General features: G+C 42.2%; 1 protein-coding gene across 1 annotated transcript in view; it reads left to right on the plus strand.

Moving 5' to 3' along the window:
• The window catches only part of LCLAT1 (lysocardiolipin acyltransferase 1), a 95,838-nt gene that overhangs the window by 13,553 nt on the left and 60,194 nt on the right, over positions 1-22,091 (plus strand). Inside the window, exons 2-4 of the mRNA XM_008058518.2 lie at positions 563-761; positions 15,842-15,988; positions 21,387-21,503. Coding sequence (XP_008056709.1) covers positions 563-761; positions 15,842-15,988; positions 21,387-21,503 — 463 coding nt within the window. The remainder of the gene's footprint in view (positions 1-562; positions 762-15,841; positions 15,989-21,386; positions 21,504-22,091) is intronic.

A 22,091-nucleotide genomic window follows, 5' to 3' on the forward strand; every position in this document is an offset into this window, starting at 1 on the left:
GGTGTGAGCCACAGTACCTGGCTACTTTTTTCTTTATTACTTAATAATATATCTTGAGGATTTTGAGGACAGTGGTTTTTTTTTGTTTGTTTGTTTGTTTTTTTTGAGTTGGAGTCTCACTCTTGTAGCCTAGGCTAGAGTACAGTGGCATGCTCTTGGCCATTGTAGCCTCGACCTGCTGGGCTTAGGCAATCCTTCTGCCTCAGCCTTCCAAGTAGTTGGAACTACAGACACACGGCACCACACCCGGTTAGTTTTTTTTTTTGTGATTTATTGTAGAGATGAGGTCGCACCAAGTTGCCCAGGCTGGTCTCAAAGCAGTACTTTTAAATTAGGAAACTTCAATTAGTTTAGTTCTTATAAACTAAAAATAGGAATAGTGCTTCATATTCTCATTCTTCTAGATTAATCCATCCTCAGCTTATTATAGAAACAAGAATTATGGAAAATACTGTACTTTTATGAATTGGAAATCATTCGATGTATTTGTAGCACATGTAAAATTTATCCATGAGAAATCATAACCTTCAGTGGTTACATACCTGCATTACTTTTTCCTCAGGCATTGTTGGAGACCATGTTTGGTGTAAAAGTGGTTATTACAGGTGATGCATTTGTTCCTGGAGAAAGAAGCGTCATCATCATGAACCATCGGACAAGGATGGACTGGATGTTCCTGTGGAACTGTCTGATGAGATACAGCTACCTCCGGCTGGAGAAGATCTGCCTCAAGGCGAGTCTCAAAAGCGTCCCTGGATTCGGTAGGTCATTCACACATCGTTCTAAGTGGTTCGCTCATTGTGAGTGTCACCATTCACCCTAAAGCTTACCTAAGCATTAAAACCATTCTCAGTTTTTTTGCTCACTGGGCTAAAAGCAATCCCAGTTTTGTTTTGTCTTTTCCTCAGTGAACCTGTTGCGACATGTGACTTTTTCTCATCTCTTTGGCCAAATAAGCAGGTCTCAAGGAAGTGGAGAGCGTTCCTGAGGACCACCCCGGGAAGGATATGAATTAAACATTCAGTTGCTTTTTATTGCATGCTGTGCTTGTGGTTTATGCCAAAAACTGGTCTGTGCTGACAGAATACTTGAAATTGGCTGATTCATTCACATTCAGGTACTACATACGAACTGAACACCTAGGTTTCAAGCATGACCTAGGTGCTGGGATTTTCGGAACTTCCCTAATGCGTAGCTTCTTTTAAAAAAAGTCGTATTGTACTTGTATACTATAATGTTAAGATTCCTAGGAATGTTTATTTTTAGTGGTTAGGAATATAGTGTGTTCGTTGTGGGCTGGAGAAGTAGGGATGTTTCAGCATTGCATGTCAAAACTGAATTGCTATCTTTCTCAACTTGCTGCTTAATGTGAAACAGTGATGGGAAACAAACAGGAGTGTGTTTAAACTGGTTATTAGTCACACTTGGCTATATGAAGCACCTGCTGTACTCCCTGACAGCCTCGTCGATTCCATGCCTGCTTCTGTGGTTTTCTTGTGTAACATTCCTTATCTGAACTCTCTGCCCTGCTAGCTGAGCCTCCATGATTTGCGAACTGCAAGGGCAGAGGGCAGGACTGTCCTCAGGGTAGAGTGAGAAGGGTGTTCTGCTTGTGACTAAGTGTGTTTGTGCTTTAGTTGCCTTCATACTTCAAGCTTTGTCGTTGTCTTTGCCACCTTTCCTATATAAAGGGCTCAAGGTAGAGAGTAGTCACATGTCTTACATGGCAGCTAGTTTTTCCCATAAACGGCGCCCCCGCACCTCCCCACTCCCCCACCCCACCCAAGACCAGCAAGAAGCTGCAAGACATTTTATGACCTAACCTTGCAATGCATATAGGGTTACAGTCACTGTATGTTGTTGGTGGAAGCAGTCACTGTCCTCAGCAATTCTAGGGGAGGGAGCGTAGACTCACCTTTTGACTGGAGATGCGCCAGAGGTATCAATATACAAAAAACTGCCACATCCCTAAAAAGACTGGTCAAGAAAGAAAAGAGTTGGCACATATTACCCGTAGCAATCATGATAATGTCCTTTTTTTTTTTTTTTTTTTTTGAGTAGGAGTCTTACTCTATTGCCCAAGCTAGAGTGCAGTGGCATGCTCATGGCCATTGCAGCCTCGACCTGCTGGGCTCAGGTGATCCTTCTGCCTCAGCCTTCCAGGTAGCTGGAATCACAGATGCATACCACCATGCCCAGCTAACTTTTTGATTTATTCTAGAGATGAGGTCGCATCAAGTTGTCCAAGCTGGTCTCAGACCCCTGGACTCAGGCAATCCTCTTTCTTCTGCCTCCCAAAGTACTGGGATTAACTGGGATTACAGACATGGGCTACTGTGCCTGGCTGATAATGTCATTCTACATGATACATATAGTTAGTCTCCCACATACGAACATTCAAGTTGCGGACTTTCAAAGATGTGAATGTGTGTTTGCATGTCCAATCATGCATTAGTACCATGCTATTTTAGTTATCGTAGTTTTAAATATTTTATTTGTATTGTATTACATACAATAAAATTAACCAGTTTAAAATTGCATACAGTTGTCTGACAGCAGTCAAGTTAGAAGATTTCTCTCTATGTATCTGTGTGCCCTTTTGCATCCAGACCCCTGGATAATATGGCAAATGTATGTTTAGTGTTGTAATTTCCTGCCACACTATTTTTCCCATTCTACTTTCTTTTAATTTTTTTTGAATTGGGTTCTCACTCTGTTGACCATGTTAGAGTACAGTGGCACAATCTTGGGTCATCGTGGTCTTGACCTCCTGGGATCAGGTGATCCTCCTGCCTCAGCCTCCTGAATTGCTGGGACTACAGATATGCACCACCATGCCCAGCTAATTTTTTGATTTTTTAAAAATAGATTACAGACGTGAGTCACACACCCAGCCCCATTTCATCCGTGAAGCCATCTGAGCATTTTGTTTTCTTAGTGGATATGCTTTTAATTTTAAACTCAAGTTTGAAATTTATATAAAACTCTTTAATTCTTCTGTTTCTTGTAATTTGTGTTTAAAAGAAATTGTCTTATCTAAGTTGTCAAACTAAAATGTCAGACTAAGGGATCAGGTTGTTCATGATACCCTCTTGTTCATCTTTAGTGGTAAAGGGTCTGTAGTGATGCCCCTTTTTCATGTTTCCTCTGCTGTCTTTTTTGGTCTAGTTGGAGTTTGTCAGTTCTATTGATTTTTTTCCCCCCTGTGTGTCTGTATGCTCAGCACTGCTTGGGTTGTGTTCCTCATGTCTTGCTGTGGATTCCACGTAGCTCATAGCTCAAGGTAAAGCCATGAGAGGGAGGATCCTCTCACAGCTTCCCCCCTCCTCTTCACAAGAGCCCACTTCTGCCAGGCCTGGCTGTCCCCGCTACTCCTCCAGAACCTTCTGATGATGATCTCTGTTAGTGTCCAGATTGTATGGTTGTGTCCTTCCGGGATGATTTGTCCAGAGGGTCTGGCTTCAACATGCTGGAACATGGAACCTGCTGAAAAGAATTTTTTTATGATTAATTTTTAACTGTTGAAAAAATGGTTCCCGAAGCATAGGATTTTAGACTTGGCTCCGAATTTAGAGATTATTTATTCTTCTCTGTGAAGTACAGGAATTGTCTCTGACTCATTTTTATTTTTTTAAAAGTAGTTACTTATCAAATCCGGTTTTTTCTCAAAATATAAAAATGTCCTATTTCCTGTTTTGTTCTTAGCAGCTTCCAGTTGGCAACTGAGCTCCTGCTTCCTGGGTCCTTTGGTTCATCTGCCTTCCTTTCCTCCACTTACATACCCAGTGAGGCCAGCATCCTTCCTTGCCACCCTCTGTGTATTGTTTGTCTAAGCTCTGAACACCAACACATGCCCCGTGCACACAGAAGCGTTGTTGTCTGTCCTGAGGCCCCTGTGAATGTTGGTGCGTGTGAGGTGGACACGCACTCTTCTCCTTGTCTTACAGAGACCTATATTAGGCTCAGGGATTTTACAGAGTCTCAGACCCGGGTTCTCTTTTCCTGACCACCCAGTTTCATTTCTCCCTACTCTGTACTGGTCTCGTCATTTTTATCATTGCACACCTGTAGCTCCTGCAAGACAAGAGGAAAATTCATCTTGCGTTCCTGTTTAAGTATTTCACACTTAACTTTTCCATTTTTTTCTTTCCCCGCAAGAGTTATATGCCCCTTACAGATTGTCCTACACATTGTAGGCTCTTAACTATTTATAAGCCTGATAGGATTTCATGAAAATGCAAACTATTAATGGAAGCAGATTATGGATTAGAGAAAAAATGATTTTAGAATCTTTAAAGCAAACAAGTCAAAGTAAATTAAACAAAGCATAAGTGTAGGCAGCAAACATAACAGCTTGTTTACAAATGAGAGTGAAGAAGGGAATGAGAGCTAGAGTTTGCGGGAGGCAGTGAGAGAAAGGGAGAAGGAGGGATGCATCTTGGTGGTCAGCTCTGTCCTCTTCAGACTGAGCTGAATTCAGCTTGGCAACAACTTGATGTGCTTTTAGACAGTACTTAAGGTAGCTGTGCACACTTTCCAAATAAGTGCTTGCTTACCACGTTTGGAATGTAATTATCTGGTCTAATTAGTTCAGTTGGAAATGGTTAAAGGAAAATATGGTATAGGTGGTGCCATATTGGAGGATGGAGGAGAGTTTGGAATTAGAGAGTTCTTAGGGTATAAAAGTGACAGGCTTACAGAACAGGCTGGGAAAGAAATTGTTATGTGTGTTTAGATTTCAGGTGAAGTTATACAAACTTTTGGTAAATAAACTGTATAACGTTTGCTAAGATACACAAACTTGACTTCCAGGAAGAAATATCCTGTAGATTTCAGCCGCCTCTAACAGTAGTGTCCACGTTGGATTCAACTTTAAGCCAACTTTATGATTGCTTAATAGCAACCAATGACATGAAATATTAGATGTAAAAGTTCCATGAGAAGCCCATTTGCTGGTGATCTTGTGCCAGGAAATGCGCGTGCCAGCGGTGCCTACCCAGCTCGTGGCTTTTTGGTTTCTCTGGCTCATTTAACTAATCACGCTTGAGTGGCAAAGCAGTTTGAGCCTTTTAGAAGGCATAAAAAGAAGTGGAGTGTGTAAGATCCAGTGATTAAAAGCTGGCCAAGGTGTGTCTTAAACTCAGCATTTTCCTGACATGGCCACATGATTTTGTATTAAGTTGTTGTATGATTCCGGAATTGCGTAATTGCAGCAGAGGCCCCTGCAGAGGTCTGCTCTCACGAGACTGAAATCCAGGTGGAAGCTCTTTGGAAGCTCAGCCTCCCCGAATGTAAACTGGTCGCCAAATGTTAAATAGTTTTTTTGTCAAATCTAACATATAGGAAGGACTGGAATTTAATTTTTCCCTTTTTTTTGAGTCAAGAGTCTCTCATTCTGTTGCCTAGGCCAGAGTACAGTGGCACGGTCACTACTGCAACCTTGATCTCCTGGGCGCAAGCAGTCCTTCCACCTCAGCCTTCCAAGTAGCGGAACTATAGATGGACGCCACCACGCTCATCTGATTTTTTGATTTATTGTAGAGACGAGATCTTACCAAGTTGCCCAGGTTGGTTTTGAACCCCTGAACTCAGGCAATCATCTGACCTCAGCCTTCCAAAGCACAGGGATTACAGGTGCAAGCCACTGTGCCGGCCTGGAACTTAATTTTAAGTGCCTTTGGTGTTTTAATATACATTTTTCTGTTTAACTATCACGGATAAGAACAACTCAGTTAAAATCTGCTGTGCACCTTGTCAGTGCACCCTAGACACAGGGTTCCTGTGCACACCACTGCTGAGCATGAGTGTGCTTCAACATAGCGATGATGTGTAGATTGGAAAGAGCTATCGTATGTGGTCAGATTTGTAGCCTTACTGCAGTTTATTAATGTATTTGTAAATGTCAGTCTATGTTTATGTAAATAAAGATGTCATTGGTAAGACATAGTTTTTGGAATTACTAAACTTCTTGAAGTCATTTTTTATTTTACTATTGTATATTAGGCACGGAGATATTTACAATTTGTAATACTAAACGTTATGCCCTGTGAGAGGAAATGCTCCCTTTCCCACCAGCTTCCTCCTCCTTAAAAATGAACATTCACTAAATTAGAGCGAAGCCATGAGTGGCTTTGACTCCTCCCAGCTTGGTGAACCGTTTTTAAAATTCAGCATTTCATGCTGCCCTCCTGCTGCCCTACTCAGAAGAATAAGCCCAGCATATTTCTGGATTGGAGAGGACGTCCCACGTGAGTCAGCATCAGTGACACCCACTTCTGCCAGTGCCTCTGGTGCAACTGCGGGCATCAGTTTCGTTACCTATGTTAGGTGACCGTGACTTGTCATCCAGAAGTAACACTCCTTGAACCTTCTGGAGGCATTGCAGGTGTGTGGAAACTGCAGCTGTGAGTCTTTCTTCCAAGGGCGCTTCTCCTCAAGGGCTCTTGGTGGCTGACTGACTGTGGTTTTGTAGTTTCGGCTACCAGAGTTGCTTGGCTGAGATGAGTTTTGATGCGTTTGGGGTGGAGGGAGAAGTAGGGGGTACCCAGTGGGAAGAAAGGTTTAATTCAGTTAAGTCGCCTGCCAAGCAGTTTACCAGGATTGCACTTCTCTCTAGGGTTATATTGAGAACTAAGTAATTTTTTAGGATGTCATTGACTGTTGCTCTCTCAGGACATTCTGGGCCCTGGCCTTCCTTAGTGAGTTGGCTAGTTGGTGGCTTCTTATCTCAGCCACACGAAGGTTCACAGCAGCTGTCTTTCCTGGGGGGTTCCATTTATTACTAAACAGCCAGAGGTGTGTTTCACTGAGTTTAACATGCATCTCTGTGATGCACACGTCCCATGACAGGATGAAAACACCTGACACCAGCCTTCTCCCTCCTAGCATCAGGATGGTGCTTTGATCACTCTTGCCAGAGGGGTGTCCGGGAGTGTGTCGAGGTGCTGGAGAGGTGTGTCTCCTTCATCAGATGCATTAGGTTGAGGAAGGGACCCGGCGTGCTTGCTGCTTTTGGACGTTGCTGTGTGAGCACATGATGCTTGGGGCTTCTGCAGGCAACCCCTTTCTCCCCGCAAGGGGAGGGTCTTGGACACCAGGGGACGGCAAGAGAAGGGAGACCTTGACCTCTAACCAACCTCAGGCTAGACTTTATTCCATGTGAGAAACAGAAACCCAGGTTGTCAGGTGACTTTTAGATTGGCGTTCTGCCCTTTGTAGGCAAAAACATCCTGATGTAATGGGCCTTCTGCCATTTCACCATGCTGTCGAGTATCCATTGATTGATCTGCTCATTCGGTAAACTGTATTAAATGCTTGTCATGAGTGAAGATGTCTACGAAAATCACACACGGGATATTGCAGACAGAGGACTTTAAATGTACTTTAGTTCTGTTGTCTGGAAGACACACATACGTCTCTGCTTATTTTTGGATATATCACAGATTGTTTCATTTTAACCCTTCTGTTGGTCTTTGATTCACGTAGGCTTTCATAATTGTGGTTTTGTGGTTTTGGTTGCCAGAGTTGCTTGGCTGTGATGAGTTCTGATGCGTTTGGGGTGGAGGGAGAAGTAGGGGGTACCCAGTGGGAAGAAAGGTTTAATTCAGTTAAGTCACCTGCCAGGCAGTTTACCAGGATTGCACTTCTTTCTAGGGTTACATTGAGAACGAAGTAAATTTTTAGGATGTCATTGAGATCTAAGTAATTTAAATAGAACTCCGAGCAGAGCCCAATCCCTGAGCTGTGGGCCTTGTCAGTTTTCCTTAGCTGGGAGAAATGGTGATGGGCTTGGAGATCACACAGTCACCTACTGATGTTCGTGCCCTGGCCCCCAAGTGGCCATCCTGCTGGCTGTGGTCCATCTCCAGCAGCCCAGCTGGTTCCTGCGGCCCAGGCCGGTCGGGTGTGAGCTGGGAGCCCATATCCTCCCGTCTGCTGGAAAGGCCTGGATTAGTAATGGCATGCTACAGTTTTCTACAAATGGACTTTTCTAATAGGGGAACTGTAGGAGGCAGCAGTAAGAGAATGGGGGGAGCTTTAGGGTTTTGCATCTGCTCTGTGTTTAGTAGAAAAGCAAACATAAATTGTTCAACAGGCAGTATTGAACTCGCTTTGAAGTGGTGCTTTGCCACAATGGTAAAAACACAAGGGAGGGGTCCCTGTGCCTTTGGTTGTTTGTTGTCTTTAATTTCTGTAGAGAATCTGATGCCAGCGCCTTTGCCCTCTCTTTCTCTTGTGCGAAGTATCTGTAAATCATGCTGGTATTCTTTTTTTTTTTTTTTTTTTTGAGTTGGAGTCTCACTCTGTCGCCCAAGCTGGAGTGCGGTGACACCCTCATTGCCGTGCTGGTATTCTTAAAGAAAAAGATAGCATTGCAGGTGGAGGATGAATTAGCTGTTGTGTTTATCATACATGCCATGATTTTTAAAAAATCCTACATGGCATCCCCCCTCTGTTTATTTCTTATCATAATAAATCTTACAGAACATGTTTTCCTTATGCTTGATGTCACATATTTCTGAGTGTCCCACCATTGTGGAGTGCGTGTCAGGCAGGTTCATATTATATAGCCAAGAATTAAGAAGATTCTTCCACAGTGAAAATGATGTCAGACTCGTGTCTTAGAAATATGGTTACTGATAATCATTAAATCTCACAATCAAATACTGTGGTATAATAAGTGAATTCCAAGTAAGAATATTTGGGTCTTGATCTTAGAAGGGAAAGTGACCATTATTTGTATTTGTTTTTTTTTTGAGTAGGAGTCTCACTCTGTTGCCCAGGCTGGAGTGCAGTGGCATACTCACAGCCACCCTAGCATGGACCTGCTGGGCTCCAGCGATCCTTCTGCCTCAGCCTTCCAAGTAGCCGGAACTACAGGTAGTGCACTATCACACCTGGCTAATTTTTTTTTTTTTTTTTGTAGAGGCGAGGTCTCACCAAGTTGTCTAGGCTAATCTCAAACCCACGGACTCAGGCAATCCACTCGCCTTGGCCTCCCAAGGTGTTGGGATTACAGGCTGAGCCACCGAGCCTGGCCTATTTGTATATTTTTTAATCGGGCATCAACAAATAGATGTTCTGAAATGAACTTTTTGTGGAATTATTTTATTTTATTGAAAATTTACAAAAATAGTACAGAGATTTCCCTGTCTTCACCCAGCTTCCCTGATGCTAACATCTTACAGGGCTTGGCACATTTGTCAGAACAAGAGATTAACTTTGATACAGTATGAGCCACTGAACAACAGACTTTCTTTATATTGCACCAATTTTTTCACTAATATTCTTTTTTCTGTAGTGGGACCCAATAGAGTACCCTATGTTGCTTTTAGTCATTATACCTACTTAGACTTCCTCCATTTTGTAAGTCAGTTCTTGCTTTTCATGATGCTTTTGAAGAGTCCTGGTTGGACATTTTCTACAATGCACCTCAATTTGGGTTTGTCCGATGTTTTTTCCCGGTTAGACTTGAGTTGCAGGGTTGGGGGAAGAATCCTGCTGAGGCGAAATACCCTTCTTACCTCATCAAGAAGTTCATGACATCAGCATGACTTTTCACTGGTAATGTTAATTGGTGAAGGTGGTATCTGTCAGGTTTCTCAAATGCAGAGTTACTGTTTGCCCCTTTACATACTCTGCTAAGAACAGTCCTCACTCAAGGACTGGTTGTGGGGGAATGAAGCTCCGCCTTCCGGAATGGGGAGTATCCATATGTGTCATTTACAATTCTTAAAGAAGATTTGCCCCTTCTCCCCCTTCTGTATTCATTTTATCCTTTGGGTCGTCATCTGGTACTTGTCATTACTTATTTTGCTGCTGAAAACGTTCCAGCTTTGGCCATTGGGGGCTCTTGTGTCCTTTCGACATGCCGCCATCTGTTTTCTTCTGACCACTGACTCTTCAGCTCTGCAAGATCCTCCAGGCTCATCTTGTATTTTCCCTGCGCAACCCTAGGCTCGGTGTTTCTCCACAGAGCCCTAGCTACTTTCTGAAGCTGGTATTAGACACTAAGATCTGGGCGCTGATTGTGCTCGTTACCACTTGTACCTCAAGGAGAGTGGCTTGAGTGGCACGCGCTTGCAGTATTACAGTTGTGGAGGTCAGATCTAATGTGGTCCCTGAAGGTTGAAATCTTGAAATCGTGACGTTGGCAGGACTGGTGCTTCTCTGTGATCTCTGCGTAGTGTCTTTGTCTTGGCCCATCCGACTTCTGGTGGATGCCCGCATTCCTTGACTGTGCCTTTCCCCATGTTCAGTGACAGCAGTGGCTGGTTGAGTCCTTCTCAAATCAATACTGATTCCACTTTTACCCTTTGTACTCAGAGGCATCTCGTGGGTTACCTACCAGCTACTTGACTGCACATTTTTATGAAGTAGTAGAAAATGAATCACTTTATATTAAGTAGTACAGCATTGGAAAAAATAATTTTATTGTAATGATATTTGGCTTATGATGGAATGTTGGACATTGAGGAATTTGTTTATGACCAAAAAATCAAGATATTATATCTTACGTTTTTCTGACATGTGGCAACATGTGAAACAGTCACCAGCATGCATTGCAGGTGCACTAATTCAGGTTGCGCAGTAGTAGTTTGTTTGCCATCTTCCACCTGGTATTTTTCTGTCCGAGCAGACCATGCAGTCTAGCTTTCTTCCTCTCACATTAATAATGGGTAGTTTATTGTCCAAGCTGTGACTCAAAGACTACATGACACACTCGTGATTCCTGAAAACCCCTTCTCAACTGACTGATCAGAAGCTTGATAGATTTCAAGTGGGACATCAGTTTTTCATTGTCTTTGAATGGAAAACTTCAAGGAAACATCCGTTTTTGAAAAATTTGCACTTGCCTAAGTTTATCCTGTATAATCACCAGCAATCTAATCTCTTTACGTCCCCTGAGAGGAGACATCTGAGTGGTTTGCTAGATTTACAGTACCCCCTCAGAGAGAGCACCCAAGTGCAAAGGGTTAAGGACACTTGTGGGCTCATCAGAATAATCTAGGGCACTCTTCCTGGTCACATTCATCAGACTAGCCACCCTAATTTCCCATGGCCTTGTAATCTAATGCATTCACAGTTCCAGAAATTAGGATGTGAGCACCATGAGGTTGTGCATATAATTATTTTGCCTGCCATAGGCTGATTGCTGCTGGGATGCCTATGATTATAGAGCCATTGGTGTAGTCATGTTCTTGGCTTAGGAATCAGTGTGGCAGCTGTAGATACTGAGGTGGCAGCTCAGCTGGAAAACTGACCAAATGGCCAATCTCAGAAGGTGTGAACGATGAGTTTTAGTCCCATGTTTGCATAACCTCAAAATCGTAATCACTACCAAAAAGCCTTATCTTGCCAACCATAAGCCATCAATAATGATGAGTGTCCTTCCTCAGTATCAAGCAATTGTTTCTGTCGTCTGCGTGTGTATGTGATAATCTTTGTCTTTATGGAGTCAGTGAAATCTGGAGTAAGGGTGGTTTTCTCCATTTTGTGGTTTTTCAAGTTTGAGGTATTTAGAATTAAGTTTGTTAGAATATTATTTAATAACTTGCTCGTATTTTTTGCCTGAAAAAATTTTTTTTTTAAGTTGTGGGATACAAGTCAGGATTGGGTACATAAATGGTTTAGGTACAAGTGAAGTTTTGGACCTCCCATTGGACCTCACTTCGTCTGATAAAATTGCTTTGATTTCTATCTTGTATTTTCAGCACAGATATGTTCGAAACCTAATGATACAGGCATACTACGACAGAATCATTGCTGGATTAGGGTCATAAAGTTGTCTGCATCTATTCAGTGTTTTAAAAACCTTCATGAAAATTAATCATCTTAGAAGAGGGCTGTGGGGAACGTGACCTCATTTGTAATGTGAGTTCAGGGAGTTGACTCTAACTTTGTCTATATGGCATTTAGCACCCTAATAGAAGTTGAAATTCTGAGAAATAGAACTACTTGTTAATTAATTTCTGGGTTTATTTGTATAACTGTTGTCTTTATAGACAAGTGTACATTTGGTAAATGCAGTATTTTCTCTTGATCTTTGTGACATAAGTTTTAAAAAGTTGCATCTGTTTATAGTATTCATTCTCATTTTGTAGAGGCCAGTGGGTAGCATTTCCCTGTCTGCATTCACATCTTTTTTTCAGGATTGAAAATAATGTGGAAGGGAGCTGTTGCTTGTCTCTTCCATGTTGCTTTTTGTGTCTGGTCTCACATCCATAGTGTCATGGCAGTTGCCATGTTGAATTAGTGAATGCGTGGACATTAGTGCTACATGTTAGCCTACCATTGCTGAGGTTCAGGGCTTAGAGCACTCGGTGAGTAGTGCGGATGTTTTTATGATTCCTTTAACCCTATCCATCTACACTAAAATAAAAATAAAAAAACAGCAGAAATGCTTACTTTTTATTGAGAAAAAATGCGTGATATTAAAAGTACATTTAAGTAAATAGTTTTTTTCCCTCTAGCTGACTCTGAAACTTGATGAACAGCAAAGTAAGTCAAAGAAAACTGGTTCAGAAGCGATGGACTAGGTCATGACAGTCGAGTGTGCTGGGGTTGACTTGAGTTGGCTTGGAGAAGGCAATGCTGGTAATACGAGCATGGGGTTTCGGGGAAAAGAGCCTGATGCTGAAGTCCTACTGGCATCCACAGACCCTGTCTTATGAATCTTCAGACTCCCAGCCCCTGTCTGAGAAATTCAGATTAAAGACAGCACTCCTGCAGTGGAAAAATGTAAAAAAGGCAAGCTGTACAGGCTGATTTTAAAGATGTAACTTGCACTGCCATTAATCAGCTCATAGAAGTATGCAGTACGTGTCATAATAATGTGTGTTTTGAGGATCTCAAGAGCATTAAGAAAAAGCTGAGTATTGCTTTGAACATGGACAATGATATAGGAACAACAAAAAGATCTTGCAGGGTGCTTCTTTGAATTTTTTTTTTTTTTTTTTTTTGATTTGGAGTCTCACTCCATTGTCCAGGCTGGAATGCAGTGGCCCGCTCATGGCTGCTGCAACCTTGACTGGCTGGGCTCAGGCAATCCTTCTGCCTCAGCTTTTCAAGTAGCTGGAACTACAGGTGCACGCTACCAGGCCCAATTTTTTTATTTATTGTAGAGATGAGGTCTCACCAAGTGCCCAGGCTGTTCTCGAACCCGTGGGCTCAGGCAATCCCCTCATCTCCGTCTCCCAAAGTGCTGGGATTACAGGCTTGAGCCACTGCATCCAGCTGTTTCTGTGATTTTTATGGGAAAAAAGATTGGGAGAAAAACATTTAAACTAAAGGAAGTAAAAAAGATTAAAAAACGGTCTGGAATTTCTGAAGGATAAACAGAGTGAGAAATGTTTTACAGCAAAACCCCATGGATATTGCTACCACTTTGTTCCCCCAAGGGGAGCAAGAGGTGTTATCACATGGAATACAGACATACATTCTACCTGTCAGCATAGCGCAGTCCAGAACATCCTTTACAAATATGGAGAGTGTGCAGAATTAATAAGCATTTAAGGAAAATGCACAGCTTTAAAGAGAGTCTATGACTGAAATGGGAAGTCTAATCTCTGAGGAATAAGTAATTCTCTGAGGAAAATGTAAACTCTCTGTAACTAGTGCCTTTACAGAGCTCCAAGTGTATTTGCAGGGAGGCTGCCTAGGGCAGTGATTTGAAACCTCAGCTCTGGGGTCAGACTGCCTTGTTTGAAACCTGGCTTTACCACTTAACTATTTCTGTGGGCCTCGGTTTCCCTCAACTTCCTCACCCATAAAATAGGGAAAATAATTTTATTTAATTCATAAGGTTGTCTTTAGAATGAATTGATTAATGAAGAATGCTTAGAGCAATACCAAGCACATAGTAAGCACTTAATAAATATTTTAATTATACTATTTGCTCCTAAAATTGGCCTCTATGAAAAAAGGCCAATTGCAAATCTTGAAAATTTGATTGCTGGAGTAAACTCAATTAGTAGGACTGTTGCAGCTGGAGATCAAATTAGTGAGTTGGATGGTCAAACCAAGGGATTTTCCTTGAACACAAGGTCGAGTGAGAATATTGAAAAGTTTCAGGAATGTTAACATCTAACAAAATTTCCAGATGAAAATATGAGAAAAAGGAAGAGAAAATGTATGTTTTTAATATTATTATGTTATAAACATGGCTAGTGAGAAAGCTGATTTGTGCAGATAATCTAGCTTGTTCTAATTAGCCAATTCACTTCTTGCATCTAGAAGTATTTATGATTTTCTCTTTACCCATGGTTTTACAAAATGAGACTCGGTATGGAGCTTTTTGCATTAGTTCTGCTTGTGCAATATTTTAGTCTTTAACGCTGAAAACATTCCTTACGTAATAGTGTAAAACATACATAATAGTACAATGTAAAACATACATAATAATGTAATGTTCCTCCCCAGAGGTTTCACCCAGGACCATAGAGAGGCAGACAAGTGGTATCACAATCAGATGGGTGGACACGAGAGCAGAGGGAGCTGGGCAAGATGAGGTCAGCTCACTGGAGTGAAAATGCAGAACACAACTGGTACCTTTCAGGAATGCAGAGGCTCAAAAGGTTATAAAAGAAGTTTCTTGAGGAGACTAGTAGAAGGACATAGGTGCACAAGACAGCGATGAGCAGGAAGGCAGTCAACACAGGATCAAGGGCAAGCAGCAGAACAGCTCTGTGAAGCTGGATGTGTCAGAGCCCTCGACCTTCACTCCAGCGAGCTGACTGGGGAAGAACATTTGTCTGTCCCAGATGCTTGCTGTTTGCCCCAAGCTTTTTGTGCTCTGTGGGCTGTTGATTTTTTTTTTTTTGAGTTGGAATCTCACTCTGTCACCCAGACTGGAGTACAGTGGCATGCTCCCGGCTACTGCAGCTTCGACCTGATGGGCTCTGGTGATCCTTCTGCCTCAGCCTTCCAAGTAGTTGGAATTACAGGTGCGTGCTACCATGCCTGGCTAATTTTTGATTTATTGTAGAGATGAGGTCTTGCCAAGTTGCCCAGACGGGTCTCAAACCCGCGGGCTCAGGCAATCCTCTCACCTCAGCCTCCCAAAGTAGGGGATTACAGGCTGAGCCACCGAGCCCTGCCTCTGTGGGCTATTGAACAGACTGAGTTGACTCCCTTTAGCCAGGCGCCTGCCATTGTCGTCCTAGTCCTAGTGGCTGGGGGAGGTGGCTGGTCATCAAAAACAGGGCACGTTAGGGCTGCTGCTTCTTAGCGAGACTGATTTGCCCCAGAGAGAAGGAATGTGGTCACAGTGTACTTACTCTGAGTAAGGCATTTGGTAGCCATTGCAGTTGCTCTTTTATGTGAAATGAAGTCTAAAGTGGCTAGCATTGAAAACAGCAGTGGCATGTAGAGACAGTCATGTAGAAAGGAAAATGTTTTAGAGGATGCTTTTTTACTGACCCGAGAACAGCCCTCTGCTTTCTGCTTTGTATGCCTGACAATAGTATTCTTTCTATCTTTTGAATGTAACTTGGTTCAAATGTCTAGTTAGGGTTGTTACATGGTAAATACTGGGGAAAATGTTTTTTTCAATATTTTAATAGCTAGTCTTGGCTTGAAAAGAGGATTTTGTGATTTTTTCTTTCAAAACCCAAGATTATCAAATCCATTTCAGAATATTTATTGGTATAGGATGATATCAGTTATTTAACCCAAGGTCAGCACCGAGTATATAATGTAGTCAAGACGCTCATCGTGATAATGAATAATTTGTAGTAAAACAAAAACCCGAAGTAGTGTGTTCGATACATATAGATATTGACAGAAAATTGCATGTAATTGACAGAACGTTGTATGTAAATGCCTGTTCAATTGACTCTAGGTTGGGCCATGCAGGCTGCTGCCTACATCTTCATTCATAGGAAGTGGAAGGATGACAAGAGCCATTTTGAAGACATGATCGATTACTTTTGTGATATCCGTGAACCACTTCAACTCCTCATCTTCCCAGAAGGAACTGATCTCACAGGTAAGGTAGCCCGGGTTTAGATCATAGAATTTTAAAACGTCCAGGAACTTGAACATCATTTAGTCTAAACTTCTCATTCCTCTGATTATGTAACTACACACCAGTGAGATTCATGGCTCTGCCGGGTGCCATGGCACGTGCCTTAATACCAGCTCCTTAGGATACTGAGGCAGGAGGATCACTTGAGCCCAGGAGTTCCATTCTATCCCGGGCAATGTAGCGAACCTCCATCTCAAATAGATAAATCAAAGAAAAAAATAAATAAAAAGATCAGTGGCTTTCCCCCAAGATCACTCAGTTAATCAGTAGCACACTAGGATCCAGCCTGTGGGACATAGGTAATCCTGGTCTCCAGCCTGTGGGACATAGGCAATCCCAGAGGTCATTATTGCTCAACTCTCATGCTAGAGCTGTCTATTTTAAGCCTCAGAGTATATTTGAAACTATCAGACATCAGTGTGGTTTTAAAGTCCTATTTCTAGCAGTGTGCGTTCTCCTCCCTGCTGTGTGATCCTCTGACCATTTTCTAAGGTATCAGCTTAATCCATTCTACCCACTGGTACCCTTCCCCTCATCTTCCTTATAAGAAAAGCATCTGACAGTGTCTGATTTTAGTTATTGTTGATTTAAGCTGACGTGACCTTTCTCCTGATACGTAAGCATATCACTGCTCTAGGCAAGAAGCCTTTTCCCTTCTTCAAGAAAGTTCAGCCTCAGTTCATTGAGTCATAAGAGGGGACACAGGAGGACGTGTTTATAGCTCTTCTACCTTCCCAGATGTTAAACTGTGTAGGCCAAGAATGGTTTCAAGGAATTTGTACGAAGGGTAAAAACAAAATCTGGTGCAGTTTGTCCTCCTTACTGTATCCGTGGATTCCACACGGATTTAAGCAGCTGAAGTCTCCTGTCTAGGATGTAAGATTCTGAGACAGGTACAAGCAGACAGCTGTGGCTGATACTGAGAAGGCTGGGGCAGGGGCGCAGGGCACAGACAGGAGGAAGTTGTTTAGACCTTTCCCTCAGAAGAGCAACATTTACCCTAGTACCCTGCTAACTTCAGGAAAGGGACAGCATAATTCAAGGAGACAGTGGCTCCTACAGGCTCTGCCATACAAGGGAGGACAGAGTGAAACAGGGTAGAACTGAGGTCTAAAACTCACAGTTGTGTGGGGACTAGAACTAGAACTTGTCTTTCCAACCTTGATCATAGACTAAGAAGGGCAACCCTTAGCATTTAAGAGGGAGAGCAGAAAAATGAACGTGCCAGCTCACGCTGTGGACACTGTAATTTATGGAACCCATTACCCAAAAAGAGAGTTCAAGATGAAAAATACAAATCACACAGTTGTTGAAGACAGCGAATGGGTGAGTAAGCCAGACTAGATCGATAAGGGAAATTGAGGTATTTTGGCAAACATTTCCTATAGATAGCAACAAAGAGATCTTTTATTCATCTATTGCATATGAAGCAGTGCTAAATGAACACTGGCAATGTTTGCATGCTAGGCAGGTCTCTAAAATGTGTGCTGACTGTAGTATATGCTTGAGTGTTTATGGTTGAACTTCTAAAAGTAGCTGGATCAGAGAAGAGAATATTGAGGATAATACTGGCTGCCTGTTGTTTAAACTTGAAAAACGTATTGTTCTGAGTTGTAAGTGAATTGATTCCCAGAACTAAACTATCATTAAGAAATTGGTCCCATTTAAATTATACAATACTTAGAATGTATAATACTTAAACTTGGATGTTGAAATATCAGCTTCATTTAATAAATATAGAGCATTGAAAGCTCTATATTTATGTTTGTGAATGCCAACATACACTCCAGAATGGCAGTTTTCGAAGTTATTTGGTAAATAAAAGCGAACAGAAAAAAGGTTCCTGTGTTGCTGCTGCTGTTGTTCGTTAGTGTTGATTTGCTCCTAAGTTAGACCTTCAGTGTCTGTAAAATGTAAGTGTGAAAGCTTTTTCATTCTGTGATTTTTCTCAGGTTTCTGTTACATCTAGGTGCGTATTTCTGGAGTCCAAAGTGTTCTTCATTACATGATGTAATAGCATATTTTTTTAAGTTCAAATGATATTTACATTTAAACCCAGACTATTTGCCAAATAGAGAAAACAGACAGATTCTGAATCGTTTAAACTCTTTTTACAGTATTGTACAGATAATTTTATTGAGTTAGAAAAAAATTATTTAAAAAAATAGGCAAACAAAATGTCTTCAATTGGAAACAGATGTCTGTTAATTAAAAGATGTTTTTAGTTACCACAGTTAACTCTAAACTTGGGTTTTCAACCCAAAGAATATGTATAATAACTTTAAGTTCTGAATCCAGTTTGCTTGCATATTTTCAAATAGTCCATTTGCCTGTAACTTTCCATTCTGTCTTTGTCTGTTATTGTTGGTTATAACTCTTTTATGGGAATAGTACATGTTAACTTTCGGAAATTTGGAAACAGCATTATAAATGAACAGTAACTTAAGTTCACCTCTTTTGAATCATTTGGTCACGCGTGCAGAGGCACGTCAGTGTGTGCAGGCACACACGTCTATAGTCTTGACATTAACACTGAGATCCCACTTTTGCTTCCTTTAATGTTCTGTTGTCATCTTTCACATCATGTTTTCTTTGAAAATGTGCTTTAAAGGTGGGGTAGTTTTCTGTTGTGTTGGTGGATTAGTTAGGGCTCTCCAGAGAAACAGACCCAGCAGGCTGTGTTATGTATAGTAAGAGAGCGAGGCTTATTTTAAGGCTTGTTTTAAGGTGCCAGCTTCGTCCCTGCGGTGGCCTGGCGAGTTCAGATCCGCAAGGCAAGCGGCAGACGGAGTCCAGAGAGCATGCTGTCCCGGGGCACAGGTGGTGTGCAGGAAGGACGTTCTTCCTTGTGGGGCCAGGGGATGGGGGGCGGCCTTCAACTGGCGGGCTGCTGAGGCCCACTCATGGTGTGGAGAGAGATCGGCTTTGCTTAGTCTACTGATTTAAATCTTAGTCTCATTAAGCCACGCCTCCCCAGAAACATCTAGAATAATGTTTGACCAAATACTTGGGTGCTTTGTAAACAAAATACTGGATTTTAAAAAACAAATACCTGGGTACTGTGGCCTACTTAAGTTGACACAGAACATTGACCATCACAGTTGGTATACCATAATTTTGAATTTCATTTTACTGATTTGGAAAGGAAAGCTACTTGCAGGTTTTAGCCATTGTAATATTACATGCAAATTAGTACCTGTGTACACAAAACTTCTTTTAAATATCAAGACCTGGAGCTTTATATACAAAACGAAGTCTCTACCTTTGTGAGATCTGCATTCTATGAGGGGAGACAGATAATAAAGCAGTAATTTAATAAAAAGATGTCAGGTCGTCGTAATTGCGGTACAGAAAAGCCAGGTGGGATCGGGAGCTGGAGAGTGACAGGAGGGCTGTGGGTGCCGTTTTACAGGGGGTGGTGGGGGAAACCTCTGTGTTCCGCTTCTGCAACATAGGGACTCAGTGCCCAGAGCAGAAGGCCACAGCTCCGCGGGTGAAAGGCATTCTGGGTGAAGGGAAGGGTGGCAGTGCACAGACCCTAGGGGACATGCCAGCTGCTCTAGAACAGCACGGTGGCCAGTGGTCCCACACTGGGAAGGAAGGTGACGGGAGTCACAGGAGAGCTGATGGGATGGGCCTGTGCTCAGAAGGTGGGAAGCTAGTGGGAAAAGCTACTAATCAGTGTCTGGGTGTGGGCAGATGCAGTGGGGGTGGGACAAGCTGCCCTCGGACCTCTGTGTCTCTGATTGCTGTTACTTTCCCCCATGCGACAGTCCTCTTAGAACTGTTTTTTTTTTTTGAGTTGGAGTCTCACTCTGTCACCCAGACTGGAGTGCAGTGGCAGCTCCCGGCCACTACAGCCTCAACCTGCTGGGCTCCAGTGATCCTTCTGCTTCAGCCTTCCAAGTAGCTGGAACTACAGGTGCACGCTACCACGCCCGGCTACTTTTTTGATTTATTGTAGAGATGAGGTCTCGCCAAGTTGCCCAGGTGGGTCTCAAACCCATGGGCTCAGCAATCCACTCACCTCAGCCTCCCAAAGGCGTGGGATTACAGGCTGAGCCACCGAACCCAGCTTCTTAGAGCTGTTTATACTTGTGTTCGCGTTCTACCACAGCTCAGTTTTGCCTGCGGAATCCACAGTCTCTGGCAGACTGCAGAGCACACTCAGGAGTATTCCTGCTCATCCTCACGCTGTCTCTGTGGTTCCTGATCCTGTTAAGGCCTGCCAGCCGTCTGTGACACACATGATGTTTTGTGGTCCATGTCCAGGATATCTCGATGAAGGTGAAACCGCTGTTGTCTGCAGGCATGGGGTCTTTGCTTTTGACTTGCCAGGAGATCTGTGAGCGTTCGACTCTCTTCCTCCGTCATCACAGAGGCAGCACCTTGTGGTGGAGTATTGGAGTGTTCTGCAGATGTTTGAGTGTTGGGGACTGCACCTTGGACTTTGCAGGGTTGAGGACTCAGTGATTTTACATTGGCTCCTAGTAAAGTTGTTGACATGGGTATTTTTCTTGCAACTTGGAATAATCGTTTATAAATTTCAGAATGTCGCTGAGGATTGCTGGTCCTAACATCTGCTGTCATCAGAAAGAATTTCATAATCTCTTGTAGCAGTTGAGGCCAAATTTCTGAACATTTCACTTTTCCAAATGTATTTGCTGAATAGTGGGTTTGGTTCTTCTTGGAACTTGTAAAGTTACCTCATCGGATGGAAAAAGATGTTTCTGCCAACAGTTGAAACATGTACTTGACGCTGTAACTATATTCAGCCAAACCATGTTCAGATGTTTGTCCGTGATGTACTAACCTTGCCCACGCTGTTGTGCGGCGGTTTTGGTTAGTGAGATTCGTGTGCTCCGTGCCTGCTTAGGGCAGAGATTTCACTTTGCATGGGAGGCTCAAACTGCTGGGTTTTAAAAAAAAATGTTGACCTAATCTATTTGATTGCTACATCCTTCTATTTTGTTAGTGTTACAGGTTTATTTATTAGTGTTTTATATTTTATTATTTTAATTTTGCTATGTAGGAATTATTTTATGAAAATGTTAGTACTTTATATTTACTTCCATTGAATATTGACTTTAATGAAGTCTTTTAAAGACTTTTAAAGATTTGAATATGAATTTTAGGAAATCTATTTCTGCCTTGTTATAAATTTTTTAAAATTCCACTGAGAAGGTCTCAGACCTTTGTAAGGGACCATCTGAAATGTCTTTTGTGTTCTCATTTTACTCCGTGTAATGTAGTCAGTAATCACAAAACAGTTAACTGCCATTTGTATAAAAGACATTCTGTATTTCCTCGCCTGTCTCCCTTTTCTTCGTGGCTTCTCATGGTCTCTTGTTTTGTTTAGAAAACAGCAAACTTCAAAGTAATGCTTATGCTGAAAAGAATGGACTTCAGAAATATGAATATGTCTTACATCCAAGGACTACAGGCTTTACCTTTGTGGTGGACCGTCTAAGAGGAGGTAAGCCCATCTCAAAGTGTGCTTTTTACAAAAGTGGCACAAGTCGCTAAACTTTATATATAGCCCTTTAGAATTTCTAAAGCACTTTTTAATACTTTAGCTCAAGAAATGAGATACTATATTTTTAGGCTATGTTGACTCTATCTACTAAGATGTTTCACTGTAAAAAGACCTCTTTGTGAAAAAAATTCCCCTTTTTGGGAACAGACCGAAAATGATACATATAGTTAGAATATATTCCATTTTTAAATGTTTCTCAAAGCAGCAAAACTGTCTTCAAGGTATCTGATTACTTATACTGACCATAGATTTGGCTGTTAGGATCCGAGAATATGTCATTCTCTCATGGCTTTCTATGATTGCACTTCTTTAGAGCTTAAAAAATAATTTTACACTCACCGTTCCACTCACCCATCAAGTAGCTGGTTGGTAGGAAAGCAGGTGCTGCTGCCTTCACCTGCCAGTTAAATGGACTGGCGTCGATGTGGTCAGTCATTTCCACGGGTTGCAGGAGTCGGGGACAGAGCCAGGCCCTCTGCTGTGGCTTCATACTGCTGCCTTACCCTTCAGGCTGTGTCTTGCTAGGGC

This window comes from Carlito syrichta, unplaced genomic scaffold, assembly GCF_000164805.1.
Source record: "Carlito syrichta isolate Samal-C Ts95f unplaced genomic scaffold, Tarsius_syrichta-2.0.1 Scaffold303375, whole genome shotgun sequence".
NCBI lineage: Eukaryota > Metazoa > Chordata > Mammalia > Primates > Tarsiidae > Carlito > Carlito syrichta.